Source organism: Perca fluviatilis, chromosome 14 (assembly GCF_010015445.1).
Source record: "Perca fluviatilis chromosome 14, GENO_Pfluv_1.0, whole genome shotgun sequence".
Lineage (NCBI taxonomy): Eukaryota > Metazoa > Chordata > Actinopteri > Perciformes > Percidae > Perca > Perca fluviatilis.
The window spans coordinates 26,716,978-26,733,753 of NC_053125.1; the positions used below are offsets into that span (position 1 = coordinate 26,716,978).

A 16,776-nucleotide genomic window follows, 5' to 3' on the forward strand; every position below is an offset into this window, starting at 1 on the left:
ATATTTCAAACTAATTAGTTTCTTTAATTAGTATCACACGTCTCCAATCTTGTAATCAGTCATTCAGCCTATTTAAATGGAGAAAAGTAGTCACTGTGCTGTTTGATATCATTTTGTGCACCACACTGAACATGTACCAGAGAAAGCAAAGGAGAGAGTTGTCTGAGGAGATCAGAAAGAAAATAATAGACAAGCATGGTAAAGGCTACAAGACCATCTCCAAGCAGCTTGATGTTCCTGTGACAACAGTTGCAAATATTATTAAGAAGTTTAAGGTCCATGGAACTGTAGCCAACCTCCCTGGGCGCGGCCGCAAGAGGAAAATCGACCCCAGATTGAACAAAAGGATAGTGCGAATGGTAGAAAAAGAACCAAGGATAACTGCCAAAGAGATGCAAGCTGAACTCCAAGGTGAAGCTATGTCAGTTTCTGATCGCACCATATGTTGCTTTTTGAGCGAAAGTGGGCTCCATGGAAGAAGACCCAGGAGGACTCCACTTTTCAAAGAAAAACATAGAAAAGCCAGACTGGAATTTGCTAAAATGCATATTGACAAGCCACAATCCTTCTGGGAGAATGTCCTTTGGACAGAGGAGTCAAAACTGGAGCTTTTTGGCAAGTCACATCAGCTCTATGTTCACAGACGAAAAAATGAAGCTTTCAAAGAAAAGAACACCATACCTACAGTGAAACATGGAGGAATCTCGGTTATGATTTGGGGCTGCTTTGCTGCGCCTGTCACAGGGTGCCTTCAATCTGTGCAGGGCACAATGAAATCTCAAGACTATCAAGGCATTCTGGAGCGAAACGTACTGCCCAGTGTCAGAAAGCTCGGTCTCAGTCGCAGGTCCTCATGGGTCCTCCAACAGGATAATAACCCAAAACACACAGCAAAAAGCACTCAAGAATGGATAAGAACAAAACCTTGGACTATTCTGAAGTGGCCGTCTATGAGTCCTGAACTGAATCCTATCGAACATCTATGGAAAGAGCTGAAACTTGCAGTCTGGAGAAGGCACCCATCAAATCTGAGACAGCTGGAGCAGTTTGCTCAGGAAGAGTGGGCCAAACTAACTGTTAACAGGTGCAGAAGTCTCATTGAGAGCTACAGAAAATGTTTGATTGCAGTGATTGCCTCTAAAGGTTGTGCAACAAAATATTAGGTTAGCGGTCCCATCATTTTTTTCCATGCCATTTTCATTTGTTTTCTTATTTACAATATTATGTTGAATAAAAAATTCAATAGCAAAGTCTGATTTCTATTAAATATGTAATAAACAATGGTGGATGCCAATTACTTTTGTCAGTTTCAAGTTATTTCGGAGAAAATTGTGCATTCTTAATTTTTTGTGGAGGGGTACCAACAAATTTGAGCACGTCTGTATATAATTAAATTTAAAACTGCTAGTTAACTTGCGAGTAAAAACCAGGCCCCCAGCAAGTGTGCCAGGCTTTGACATTTTAGCCAAACAGTAGAATTGGAAAGAACACAACAGACATCAAGGTTGAAACAAGGTTAGTGGTGCACGTACTATCGATTTCTAGACAGTTATCGCAAAACACGTTTTGGAAATGAATGATATCAGATTATACTTTTGCCTAGCAAAAACAAGCCATCAGTAAAACCAGTGTGATGCAGATTAGAACTGCATGGTGTAAGGACAATCACAATGAGCCTTACTCTTACGGAAGGAATGAAATTACCAAGCGTAAGACAAAATTTGACAGACATTTCAGTTCTATGATAGTACTGATTGACCTAGAAAGTACACCCTAGAGCTCTCCCTGATGTCGCATTTTAGCTGAATAGTTAATGTTGGAAGCAGCCCTGATCGCAGATTTCATAGATGTCTCGATCCAAGCATGAGAAAAAGCTGTGTGTTCACCTGCAAAGTGCACCCTGCCTTCACTTCTGAAGAGCTCTTTAGAGTACTCTACATGTTGGTAGGGTGTGAAGAGAGCGAAGGCACCCAAGCTGTGAGGATCCGCGCTCCACCTCTTCACCACCACCCCTGTGCAGAGAGATTTGACGTACTCGCCGTGGATCTTTGCCAAATCTCTCAGAGCCAGCTCTTTCAGGTCTTCATTGCTTAAACCTAAGAAGAGGAGGGATTCGTCAGACCAGGTGTAGGAGGCCAGGAGGACACCAATGGTCTTATTGGTTGAGAAACTGTGGCTGGGGTAGTAGATGAAACGGGAGGGCCAGTCGGTGATGCTCTTTCCTCCTCTGATGCCATCCTTCTCCCAGAACATCTCGCTGAAGGTGAGGATGATTTTAGTGGAGCTGTCATAGTGGACTGCCCTCAGTGCCTCCATCTTTCCGATGGAGAGAGGTGGATCAAAGTCAATGAAGAGGGCTGCTTTGGCTGTGGTTGTCACCAGGACAACGTCAGCGGAAAGATCTGTCAAGGAGGACTGTTGTCCTGTCTGATACGATACCATTACACCTTCATGTGACTGGCTGATATTTTTGACCTTGGAGTTGAGGAGAATAGGAACATCCAGGACATTAAGAAAAGCTTTCGGGAGAAGGTCTGATCCACCAGTCACTTCATAATACCTTAAAAAGAAATACTTGTTTGAGTGCAATGTTGTAGAGAGGTGGAAAATTCCAGTATGTCAATATGGTATGTGTATGTACAGTTATATTTTTAGGTTATGAGTTAAACTGGAAGAGCAACATTCAGGCATATGTGTCAAAGGAGTTTTGCTGCTGGTTGATAAAAACAACTTTCAATTTCATCTAAGTTTAGGTAAAAATGTACTTTACATAGTGCTACATGTAAAGCCACTGAATTTCTGTTTTTCAAATGAAAATATTAAAAGTAATGGTTTTCTCTTGAAGCCAGTAAACAGTGTACAACTTTAGTTTCACAGACCTTTCATGACCACCTGACATTTTCTGGCCAGGGGTTTTATACTTTTTAACTCTACTGCAAAACAATATATTCCAATCTTGAATAGTTGACAGTGTGGGATGTGTGTAGTTACGTAGTGTTGTCATTAATGTCCGTCTGGTCATAGATCATCTCTGTCAGTGCTGTGTACATAAGGCTCTCTTCATTAAGAAGGTCTCCAATCATCCTTATTGCCTCTGAACTCAGATCTCCTTCTTCTTTCAGATACTCCTATTAAACAAAGTTCCATATAATCCTGTCAGAGTGGCTAAGAAAGAAAGCTTAAGTGTTAAAACAAAATTTTGCATTACCTGCTTTCCACTACTCAGGATTTCAATTTATCAATGTTATCATTTAAATCAAGAATTATGAATGTACAGACACTTGTTGTGATGGAAAGTTTCAGTAACAACTTGTTTGTTTTCAAATACTAAACCATTGAAAATGGCATGGGAAAATAATGCTATTTATAATGCACTAAAATCTAAAATATCAGTTGTGATTCGCAATTTACCCCACACATTGTTCTCATTTTACAATATTTTATGACATCATTGTGTTTTACCTTCACAGAATAGTGGTCATATTTTTTCAGCGCAGCCTCGCAGCCATTAGTCTGCACGTAATCTTTTACCTACAACAAACAGGAACATTTCACTCATTTATCATGAGTCAAACTGAACTTTGATTTGCCTGTAATGACTCATGAATGTGTAACTCAACTGTATGGCCTAGATAGAATATATAGTCATTCACAGAACTCACATCACCTAAAGTAAAATGTTCAAAATGGGCCTAGCAAACACGGGAATCTGTTCACAGTGCACCTTAGGTAGCACTAAAGACTAACTGCACGCCATGTGGCTCTGTCAACCATTTCACTCATTCATGTACATTAACAGACCGATACTTCCCTCCTCCATTATGTAATACCCAGCCCTCCCTAGTTATTTTACATTATTTATATCATTACTTAATTCTATTTTCCCCTTTATTTTTTTGTTTTTAATTTATTTCTCCCTTGCAGTTATCACTTTACTCATACACACGTACATACATACACCATCAACACCATCCACACTTATCCATAACATGTTCTTCAAACTCCCTTCATACACAAAAACCGTGATCATCCAATATGAATCGTAGATCATTCTTCCAAATTACTAATAACACATCCTTGTGTTTGTCAACTGTCCTGTCCCATCTTATCAGTTCTACTGTTGTCCCGTGTCACTTCCCTCTGTTGTTCTGTTTGTCACCTTGTCGCGTTTTATGTGTTATGTGTTACACTCCGTACGTGGGGCTTTAATCCCCTCTGCCCTTATATGGATTTAGGGTCTCACTAAAACAGGGTGTATGGTTATAAAAAAAACCTATAAAATGAAAAAAAAAACTGTATGGCCTAGACCAGGCGCCTCATGTATAAACGTTGTGTTGGCACGAACAGGTTGTATACACTAGTTTTCATGGACACTTTGTGATACATAAAAAATTGACGTGAGGATGTGCGGCCTGTCACACAAATTTTTGAGCAGATGTGAGAATGTGCAGGCTTTCCACAAAGTTTTTTTGCGCTCTATAACGTGGTGAATTCTTATACTTTTTGTTGCATTTTAGCCAACATAAATCCCTACAATAGTCAAAAAAACAAAAAAAGTTCTTTAGCTATTTAGCAAATCAAGCAAAACAATGATCTTTTTTATGTTTCTGCCTAAATATGAAGTAATTTCTGAGTCTCAAAGTCAGCAAATCTGCCAAATTCTGCTTTGATTGTAGCTTAACAGCAGTTAAAAAACACTTTCCTTAGTTTTTGGTTTTGGCGCAAAAATAAGGGGGCCAAAATCTTTTGTGAACAATAATTGATATGCGGGCCAGCTCATAATCTGCAAGTAAGTAAGTAAGTAAGTAAGTAAAATTTATTTATAGAGCGCATTTCACAGATATAAATCACAAAGCGCTTTACAAGGTACATACATATAAGTGGGAAGAAAATACAGCATGACATGAGGAGAGACGAGGAGAAAAAGGCAACTCCCAGACTATGCCCCTGAATAGGGGTACAGTGTGGGAACAGGAAAAAAAACACCTCAGCACATAAGCACACAAGCAATACATTTGCACTGCTGCACACCACATAACAGTACATTTGCACTGCTGCACATAACACAACATAACAATAGGGCAAAGGGCCGGATATGGCCTGCGGGCCTCGAGTTTGACATGTGTGGCCTAGACTGACACAAAAAGGCACCAAGTGGAAGTGCTTAGAGGTTGGGCCCACTGAACAGCAATGCCAGTAGTTCAATGTTTATCTAATTTTCATATAGCTCAGACTTTAAACATGTCCTCTTTTAACCTTACTGGCCGGAACAGCTTAACAGTAAACTCTGACTTCTGCAATTAGTGAAATTCCTGGACCTGGAAGGTCCAATATTGAGGAAGCTATCCCATTAGTTATGTTGCACTATGTTTTATGTAACCCTTCTATGCCGGTGATAAACTACTCTACAATAAAGAAAAATACATTTGCTTTCCAAGGATGTGTGAATTTGTGTAACTTTCTTTCCATCCCTCCTTCCTTTCTTCTGTCTTACGTACCTTCTGCAAAGCTTTTTGTAGCAGTTCGTCGGCCGACTTCCCTTTCTCACTTGGTGTGACGTTGTACTTCAGAACGTCAGGGTCATTTTGCACTGTGTAAGTCTTCTTCAACAACCCATTAACCAAGTAAAAGGTGTTGGGGTCATACATGATGAATTTATTCAGCTTGACATTCAGCTCTATAGCAAACCAAAGGGCGATTCTGGTGACAAAGGGGACGGTGGTTAGCTTCTTACTGTAATGTATCTTTACCGTGTGAGACAGACAGTAAACGATGACATTCACTAACTACTCTTGATGTGTAGGTAAAACATTTGATGGTGGCACATGTAACAATCCTACATCATTTTGAGTTTTAAGTTAACAAGACATCGACAACAGTGGCAGCCTCCAAGGACCTCAACAACAAAATTCACCTTCTGCTATTTTGAAGTAACTTGCCATGTTATTTTTATGTAAATAAAGAGGAATGTTTCGCTCTATAGAGCAGTTCCACTGTAGCAATAGTAAAACCTTTACAATTGCTTAACTATTAATTTCTTTTTGATTCTGTCCATTTTTTTTGTCAATTTTTATCTCACCTTTAGTGTTTTAAATAATTGTAATAACAATAATATGGATGCTTTCCTTGCAAACCAACCCCATTAAAAGCTGGAAGTTTCATCAGCATCCTTTTTACGCAAAGATGTTAGTCTGAGACAGGTAAGGGTTGCATGCCATGTTTATATGTAAATGCTCAAATGAATGTTTTTAAAACTTAATCTCACTGGTGAGTACTTGGGATCCTCATGGCTCCCAGTTCAGCATACCAGCCCTCTTCTTCATTCCTGTAGGTCTCCACCCGTCCTCCAACACGACCACTCGACTCTATTATGGTTACCTTGTTAAAACAGAAAAATACAAATAGATAAATACACAATAAGGCCATTATGTATTGTTTGAAAGGTAGTAGGTTTGGCATTGCTTCAACTGGACTGCCTATAGCCTTCTTTGGTGGAAGTTACAGTTTACTTACTCTGTGTCTCCATAGATGATGGGAGACGTAACAGCAGTATGATAAGCTGCCTCATGTTCTCCCATCTTGCCAAGTTCATGGAGGAAGTAAACACATATCACATTCTGTCTGTGCTGAGGTATTTGGCGCCCTCAATATCTTCGTTGACATTGAAGGTTCAGCTAAACTTAATGCCTCCAGCATGAGTTTTAACATACCTTCAGATAGACAGGAATTTCAGAGAGTTGGGACGGAACAACCTGACATCCTGGTTAACCTGTACGGCCTGTCTAATTTTCTCCTCAAAGAGATTCCATTAAATGCTTCTGTGTAAGTCATTAAAGTCTACCTACCTTTATGTATGTGAATATCAATTGTGCTTATCCTTTCTTAATGTTTAATATGTTTGTTTGCTATGTATGCATTTATCACCTAAGCAAATTCCACCTAGCCTAACTACTGTGGCAATAAACCCCTTTCTGATTATGAGTTTTTCCTTAACACCCTGTTCCAAAGTTGCCCACTGCTGACTGCTGCTCCTTAAATTTCCTTCGGGATGAACAAAGTATCTCTATCTATCTATCTATCTATCTATCTATCTATCTATCTATCTATCTATCTAGGCCGGCGGAAGAAATTGAACACACACACACACACACACACGTATTCCCATGAACTGTTTTTTTCAATTCTGTGGAAGTTGGACATTCAAAATAACCTTTCTATCCTGCGGGCTACCAAACGTCCAAGTAGAGATGTAAAAATTTCAAATTTTTCTGAAAAATTAATGTCTCCGAAATAATTGCTATTCATAATATATTTGTCTCTTTTAGTCAGGGGTGATTCTAGTATTTGACCTTTGGGGGGGGCTCATCCTCTAATGAGCAGTTGATAGCAGTTAAGCTAGGAAGTCCGGGGGCATGACCCCGTAAGATATATATATATTTTTTTTTTAAACAAATCGTGACTTCTGGTGAGTTTTGGGGAAAGAAATAGACATATTGAGACAATACATATTATGACAAACTATCAACAGATTCAACGCATCTGCTGTGAAAAAAGATGGCAACTACAAAGCATGATTATTGCAGCACTTACGGATAGGGGCTGGACTGGGGAGAAAAAGAGGAATGAGTTTGTCAGAAGCTTTCCCAGCTTTCAAAGAGTCCTTCCATATACACTCTGATGTCCAACAATGAGCGTCTGTCATAACGAGCGTCGATCGTTAGATGATAGGGCTGATATGGCAACATATAAGGTGAGTACAAACATAGAAAGTTGACACAGATGCGGTGCAGCAACGGCCAAACCAAACACAGGCGCCATCTTGCGTGGGTTTATTCCAGTTCAACTAATTTAACAAAGCACAATAGTAGATTAAACACAACTGACGCACTAACTACATTGCTAAACGTCAAAAGCGGATCGGACTTGCAACTGCGGGTGGGGCATTCTCTGGTAGGAGTCCATAGGATCATATGATAGCTACTGTTAGGTGACACTACACTGGTATTAGAAACATGTTTGATGGATGCAAAAAAACAGTGCCCCATTTCATTAAAAAATGCTCTAATGCTTCAATTGCAGTAAGACGATTTTTATTGTTACAGGCCTACACCCACGTTGCCCAACTATAGTTTATATATAGTTTACTATAGTTTCTACGAGGCCACCCTCATATAGCAGGTAAAAAACAACCCTACCGTGTTAGTGGTCTTTATATCAATATCAGCTTGTTGCACGTACCTTGTGTCCCGCATCTTGCAGTAGCTTGGCAGCGGTCAGTCCAGCCATGCCAGCTCCCACAATAACAACATGATGAGATGTATTTATGTGCGGGAGGCCATACTTCACAGTCTGCAGCAGTTCATCATAGTCTTTATCATTCAGACAATCAGCGAGATTTTCCTTCAAGCTGACAGCATTAGCAGGGCTGTGGTCGAGTGTGAGCAGCAGCAGCAGCAGCACACTGACGGCTAGTTATCAAACAAAGAGAGAAGCATACACCAGTAGGAAACGTTTAGCAAAGTGTCATTATTAAGTCTTACAGAGTTTTACTGATCCAATGTCTAAATTAGCAACTAGATGCGACACACTTTACTACTTCACCTTGTTTGCATCACATTTACAGACATTTTCTGATGCTGTTATGAATGAAGATTTACAAAATAAGTATAATAAAGCCTAATTCTTCTAGACATTGTTTGTCGTGGAAGTTTCCTTTGCAGCAGGGGAAGAGAGAGGTTTTCAGAGTTTTAGTAAATTGAAACAAATAAGACAGACTGAGACTAAAACCAAGTTGGGGTTTTGTATTTTATTAAAAACATATATATATTTGCAAATATATGAGCAACATGATTTCACAAAAGGCCACAGCCCAGTGTGGAGTCAGTCTCTCCTATATTTGCAAATATATACATGTTTTTAATAAAATACAAAACCCCAACTTGGTTTTAGACTCAGTCTGTCTTATTTGTTTCAATTTACTAAAACTCTGAAAACCTCTCTCTCCCCCTGCTGCAAAGGAAACTTCCACGACAAACATGGGGACGAGAATGGGGATCATGTGCAGGGATCAGATAAAAGAGACTCCGTTGTTGACTGAGGACTTGCGATCCGAGATCCAACGATCTTTGCCTCTACCTCGCCCAAAAAGCATTCAGAGAGAGAGGATCAGAAACCAAGGAGGGCTCTACTGACCCAACACTGATCTATTAAGACGGAAGCAATTCCACGCAGCAGGGTAAGATCAAACTCTAATTTAAATTAAATTCAGAGTAATTTTAATTGGCTGTAGTAAAACTTCCAGAAACAAATAGGCTACTGACGTTGGACACTGAGATAGGATAACCAGTTTGGAGTTGTTTGTATAGATTTTTTTTGGGGGGGTATTTTTAAGGTTGTGTAAATACATAATTGTGATCACTCCAGCAGTGTTTTGGCACCATAAAACTGATCCACGCATGGGTGTGACTTTGCTTTATAGATTTTTGGGGGACAAATCTAATTAGGTTTTGAAGTAAATCTAATAAACAGTTTTTCAGAAACTGTTAGGTTTTTCCGAAATAAGATAGAAACCTGGCCTTACAGTGACGATTGTAAGTAGGATAGAAGTACTTCTTCCCAGTAAAATGGGTAACGGATCCGGTCAGATCCGGGTCACACATCCCTAGGGGAACCGTGGTGGATGACATGGTGCGAAAATACGGCTCAAAAGTTTGGATTGTCTGCCGTATTGGTCGAAAATCTTTGGGTTTTCCTTTAAATTCGGGCAAATTGAAAATATTCAAACAGGAATTTAGAGGAACAAGAGAAAAAAAACTAAATGAAAAAGACAAAATTAAGAGGATTTAAAGCTACTGAGTACAGGAAAAACAAAGAATGTTTTCAGGGAAAGAATGCAAAAACACATACACCAATCCTCATCAGTTCTACAACCTAACCAAAGCCCATGTTCTGAGCTTTCTCTAAAAACCAGAAAGACAAGCTGGAAAAACGGGGGGACGAAGAGGACACAGACTCAAATACCAGCATCGGGTGGAAAGACCAACGAGTACGTGAGAAAACCATGTTTGAAGCGTTTGTCTGCATGTTACAACAGGCTGGTGGAGTGCGGACCCGAAAAAGGCCGCTCCCACGAAGGACATGGTCGAACCAGAAGAGGCCGAGGCGGGTACCGTGGGCAAAATGATCAGCCCAACAACCCAGACCAGTGTTGGTACTGCAAGGACTTTGGACACTGGGTATGTAATTGCCCAAGAAAAAGCAAAAACCACCTCAGACAAAGAACAACACTTGTCCCTCTGTTTGACTGAGTCCAAAAGCTGATGACTAAGGTAGTGCTGACACACACACACTCGCTTCATGCAATGAAGAAATGCTTTGCACTGATATACTGTTTTTGTTTTTGCTATTAGGGACAATTGATAGGTTAGAAAGTTCTGAAAAAAGAATCTAATCAGTTAAACCATTATAGTATATTATCTTCTGAAACCTACAAGAAAATGTCTACTGCGGAGTGTAAAGTTAAAGGGGTTCCACTCCCATAACTTGATTATTAGAGCTAAAGATTTGACACTGAAGCTCAGTGGTCATTCTATTTGGTCAACTGGGAATACAGGTCAAACCGTAAGAGAACAATTCTCTGTTCCCTTCTCATATACATGGGAATTTTTTTTTTGGGGTCTGATTTATGTCCACTTATTTTGCTTAGGTAGCGATTTAATGTGCACTTTTAACATTGGTTTAACCTCAACACCTGATGGTTTGAGAATTTCTCATAATGATGCATCTGACATAACCACATTTGTTAATCACAGCGTGGCTAAAATGACCTCACTGAGGCAGCGTCTGTAATCCTAACATAACATAATGACAGTTTGATAAAAATCACATCTGATTTGGACTGATACGGACTATGTTGTAGCTGTATGCTTGACTGACAACCAATATAGGTTTTTTTTTAGTGCCCAGCTTGTGTTTTTTCTACATATCTGCTTTTTTCTTCCTGGAGAAAAAGTTTTTTTGGTACAGTGCTGTTTTCATGTAAAATGAACAGAATAGCAGCTTTTTCAGTTTAGTGTTAACAAATAGGATTTTTACTTGAGCCTGTCACCTAAAATGTCTGTACACGTTCGTGATGTCACTGTAAGACTTTTTTCTGCCGAAGCTAATGAAGCGTTCGTAAATATGAAACTGGCTCTGCAGTCTTCCCTGACGCTGGGACTGCCAGATCCTGTTTATGCAGACCGTTGATAAGCACAAGAACTGTGTGACTCTGTGTTGCTACAACACCATGGCAACAAAACTCTGTTCCTCTTCCAGAGACTCTAGCAGTGGCCTAACCATGTGGGCTTCTCTGTTGTAGGTGTTTCTGATGCTATCCGATTTGGACCTCTGCCATCTCATCTCAGTACAAGCAGTAGAGCTCATTCTTCCTAACAGAAGGCTATCCAGCTTTTTCTTTCCTAAATTTTGCAAAGTTGACACATGGGTTAAAACCATGTGTAAAAAAGTATGATTAGAATGATGGAAATACAATTGAGGGAAAAACTGTTGTTTCACAATGGTGAAGCAACATTGGTTCACAAATGATTTCTTTTTGGATCAAGACTAGTGTCAAGCAGTGTAGGAGCCAAAGCCCTACTCACTGAAATAATTCAAAAATGGACAATTCCTACCAAAAACTCAAGTATAGTGGTACTATACTATAGTGTTTTTTTACATTCAAAATGCAACATGCCTACATTTGACAAAAGCTCTGCTTATTGTACTGAGGTATAGAATGTTCACGCGCAAACAACTTAACCTGTCACCCTTTTTGAGATTTTGTTTACAGCACCTCCACACATTGGACTTGGGTAAAGAGGACACCCACCAGACACACCACTGTGTGAGGGCCAACTGGTAACGTATTATGTCTCACTGCAAAAGGCACAAATTCCTGATGACATGCCAAGAACCACAATGAGAGCAGCAGAGACACTCCGTGAGGTGATTGGTTAACCCCTCACTGTAGACTAATCTTACAGAGCAGCAAGGCCATAGCAACACACACACTCCGAGATAAGAGAAAAACAGGAGTTGTGCATGTACAGTTCAGCAATGATTTTGATATAGTTTGTCATAAATTATAAGAATGTGATATGTTTCCCATATCAGGTAACAAATTGGATGAATAGAGGTCAAATTGGAAGTACTTAGGTTTGTTCTATAGGCCTAAAAACTTTAATTCATAATGATTTTTAGAACTACCAGACAGCGTTTAGTATAACTTTGGGTTGCAAACTAAAGATAAAAAGAAAATAAATAACATATTTGTTTAATGTTGTTGGTTATATTGAAACCAATACAGGTTGATATGAGATTTCAGTCTAAAAACAGTTAATTTAATATTGTGCTCTAGTGAGTTTTTTTTCAGTACAACTGCACTAAAGACTTTGTATTATAATTTGCTATAATCACAAATAGGTTAAAACTAAATTAATTGATGTTGACGTTGAAAACACTTTGGTGAATGGTTTTCTTTTAAAAGAAATGATTTATTGAATTTTGTGTTGCTTTTATTCAGGTTTTGCTGTGTAACACAGGACAGTGTAAATGGCTAAACCACTGAACAGAGTATTTATATGTGCTGCGTTTTTTGAGTCATGAGCTTGTCATGCCTCAAATAGAAGGGATATAGTAGAAATAATAAATAGGGTGTTTAATGAATATAATAATAATATTCACATAATTTTTTTAATTTAAAAACTATTCTAAAGAAAATTTAGTTTTGTTTTGATTGACTTTCACTATTTACTGAAACACAACCCTTAAAGTAATCTAAAAGAGAACAATTACAAAAGCAGTGTTTCCTTTTTAGCACAATTTGTATGGATTTTATAGAGTTAAACCAGCATGAGGGAAAGAAATGCGGTTTTATACTTATTGATATTCATTAAAATAAGTAGACAGTTTTCCAAGGGATAATATTGATAAAAGAAAAAATTATGCTTTTTGGAGTTCTGTTTTGTGCCACACAGCGCCTCATATGTGTGTCAGTCGCGTCCATCTCGCTCCCCCTCCAGCTGCAGGACCAGTAAAAACTAACTGGAGGTACGGACCAGCAGACGGACTGAGAGAAGGAGGGGGGGAGCGAGAGACCGTTCTGCTCTGACACATCTGATGCATTGTGAAGTTAAGTAGCACACACTCACATTCTGAAAATACACACACTATTAGGAGAAGACAATTAGAAGTACTTATTTTTACTTTTAAGATAAGAATTCAGTTGATGTGTCAGGAAATGTTTAAAGTACGTTTCATTGTTCAAATCTGAATTGGATTGATGAAAAGTTGATAGAAATAACTTTGGCTTTAGGTAAAGTTTGGGTAAATACAGGCATAAATGATCCATTCAAAGACTTCCTAGAAACCTGGTTTGAAAAGGGGAATACCTTAATTTGTATTTTTCTAGACTTTTGCAGTTGCTGCATCTTTCCTGGTGACCTGTGTAAGTTGTGTGAGTGCTGAGATGGGGTTTGAAACCATGATGATTAAATGTATCAACAACTTGGAGATATGATTAAGACTAAATATCTAAATGAAAATGTTTAATGTTGATGTGAATGCTTAATGATGTACATTATGAGTAATGTACTGAGACAATGGTATACACATTCATTTAATATTTACTCTCATTTATGTTTACACAAAAAGTAAAATATAAGTTAAAGATAACTCTTATAAACAGTAAAAGATAATACTTATAAAGATAATAATATATAATATACTAGTTATAATATATAATATACTATACTACTTTATAAATAGAAGGGATAACAATTAAGTCAGGAAAAGCTTAGAGGAAACAAGAGCTTTAGAGAGAAGTGCACTGGATGTCAGTCTATGAGAGACTGGCTCAGGTTACAGCAGGCGTGTCCAGCGAGGAGGAGTCTGCCACAAGACCTTGTGTCTCTGAGCTTTCAGCACACCAACATAAAAAACTTGAACTGACTCAAATGGCTAAAAGTTTAGAAAAAACAAGAAGTTGCCTTTCAGGCCAGTTCCTGCTGGTACCAGAGAGCTTAAAGTACATTTGAATTAGGATAATAGGTTTCCTATTGATGGATTGTATAGGAGTTAAATTTAACAATTACTTTTTTAAGTCAATTATATTTGACCTACTTCTTGCTTTTATCTGAGGAAATTTCCCCAGTGAGGGCTAAATAAAATCTTTCTTATGTCATATAGGTGATGAACGAACAGTTGGGCTTTTATTTCAAAGACAAATTATGTCATTTTTAGGAATAACTAATTTGGATTTCAAAGACAAAAAATGCTATTTGTAATCTGACATATTTGGGTTTGACTGGACACATTTGTTTATGAAATATAATGTTTTGTCATCAAACTGCCCGACCAATATATAGGCCTATAAGTCCAGCTGGAATGATTAGTTGTTTCAATCAATTAGTTGATTGACAGAAAACTGCTTTGATCGTTTCCAGTTTAAAAAAATGTGAGGACTTTTCTAGATTGCAGATTTTTTGTACCTTAAGTACATATTTTTAATGGAATATTGGTGTAACAGAAAATGTTTACAGTTTGGAATCAGTACTTACTTTGTCCACTATAACTATCTGTATGAACCTTGTTTAATTGACTAACCCCAATGAAGCAATATTTTTGAATCAATGTTGACATAGATCAAACTTTGAAAAGCAGTGTGTTTAAATGCTCCTTACAGAGGCTCAAAACAGCCAAGAAGGGGACCACACACACACACACACACACCCACACACACACACACACACACACACACACACACACACACACACACACACACACACACACACACACACACACACACACACACACACACACACACACACACGATGGTTTCCAACGATTTGTCAAGTGCTTGTGGACAAACCTCTGACAATTGAAGAACATGGAAGACGCTATTGGCAAAAATAGATATAATCATTAAAGTAATTTGTGTATTGTGATTAGGTTGTAATCAAAAGGGTGTAATGTAATGGGAAAAATTACATTTAAGCATAATTCCTTATATTTTTATGTTTTATTTCTACTTTAATCCTCTCACAAATGCTGAAAGAGTCTCATTTTCCACATGTAGATTTTGATTCTAACTTTGTGAGACATCCAGTCTGGAACATAATGTGAGCATTGTGTGAAATGTGAGTTTGCCTGAACCGATAAAGGTACAAGGTCACCCTAAAACTATCTCATGTTTTCCCATGCCAGTTAAGATGTAACTGGGGGGTGACTCCAAGATGTCTCTTGCATTTCTCTGATTGTCTTCATGTGTATCAGATTGCCTGTCAAAATTGTTGCGTCATAATAATCCAAGTGTGTGTGTGCTGTCACTCTGAATATGCATAAAAGCCTAGCGTTCTGTTCACTCATTTGAGAAACTGACTCCACACTGGGCTGCGGCCTTTTGTGAAATCATGTTGCTCCTATATTTGCAAATATATATGTTTTTAATAAAATACAAAACCCCAACTTGGTTTTAGTCTCAGTCTGTCTTATTGGTTTCAATTTACTAAAACTCTGAAAACCTCTCTCCCCCTGCTGCAAAGGAAGCTTCCACGACATGTCTCAAATACATTCCTTTTAAGTCAAGCAAAACTAAATATATCCTAATTTCATAATAGAGTGACAAAATCTAAAATGTACCAGTGTAAAGCTGAACTCAAACATTGATTTCTTCAATGGGTCTAAATTGTAGATAGGGACTACAATCAAGGAACTGAGCAGACTACATGTACATACACCTAACTCTGCACCTGACCCATGCAGCACTTTTGGAATCAATGCCTCGGGCCACTTAGCTACTACAAGCTGGATCAAATTGACAAGAAAAAAGTCATCACAAAACAAAGAAGTTCTTGTTTAATCGATAATAGTTTTAATATTAATTTGATAGAAAATACTCACATAATTTCCATCTTGCATGACGCAGATCCATCTCATTTATTAATCCCACCTTCTTTCAGTCTTTGACTGAAAGATTTATTTCATGTCCAGAAATCAAAACATTTATAAGGTTCACAAAAAGACTTAAATTGTAATGATAGACTGCGATAAAAAAAGATGAAAAAATAAAGATTCTTACCGTTTAAAGAATTGAAATGTCAATGCCAATCTGCTGTAAGAGTGAATTGAAGTGAAAGGGAAACCTCTTATATACACACACTTAGTGATGTTTGTTTTGAGCCATCACCACACCTGCACAATAATTTAGATAAGATTATATTCCTGTCCTTATGCAGTACTTTTAAGATTGAAGTTTGGATAAAAACAAGTAAAACTTGAACACACACACACACACACACACACACACACACACACACACACACACACACACACACACACACACACACACACACACAAAACGCATTCCCATTTGTTTTGATCATTTCTGCTGAAGTTGGACCTTCAAAAGAATGAGTTCTTGGTAGGACTAGGAGGAAGAAAAATGGCTGAACACCCACCCATGCACTTATAGTACATACACTTTAAACCTAGCATCATTAATTATAAAATTTCAATAATATATTTTCCAAATGCCTCCATGAACTTTCTTTATGTAAAAGTTTCTGCTTTTCAAAACAAACCTTTTGTGATGAGGTAGCAGGTAATGTGGACCCAAACGCAGAGGGAGGAAGGCTGGCAGGAGATGGTTGAACTCAAGGATTTTATTATAACAGAAAACGGCAGCACAAGGGCTGGAAAACCGGCGCGCGAAACAAAGGCCGGAGTAAACTGACAAAA

The 16,776-nt window shown here is 38.3% G+C and overlaps 1 protein-coding gene across 1 annotated transcript; it reads right to left on the bottom strand.

Moving 5' to 3' along the window:
• Positions 1 to 737: 737 nt before the first annotated feature.
• Positions 738 to 16,776, bottom strand: LOC120572347 (L-amino-acid oxidase-like). Its single transcript, XM_039821622.1, has 9 exons — positions 16,620 to 16,776; positions 16,118 to 16,150; positions 15,940 to 16,005; positions 8,239 to 8,468; positions 6,266 to 6,378; positions 5,499 to 5,700; positions 3,463 to 3,531; positions 2,992 to 3,128; positions 738 to 2,560 (listed from the first exon to the last, which is right to left on the bottom strand). Exons 3-9 carry the CDS (start codon positions 15,968 to 15,970, stop codon positions 1,774 to 1,776), a joined length of 1,569 nt encoding a protein of 522 aa, XP_039677556.1. The 5' UTR covers positions 15,971 to 16,005; positions 16,118 to 16,150; positions 16,620 to 16,776; the 3' UTR covers positions 738 to 1,773.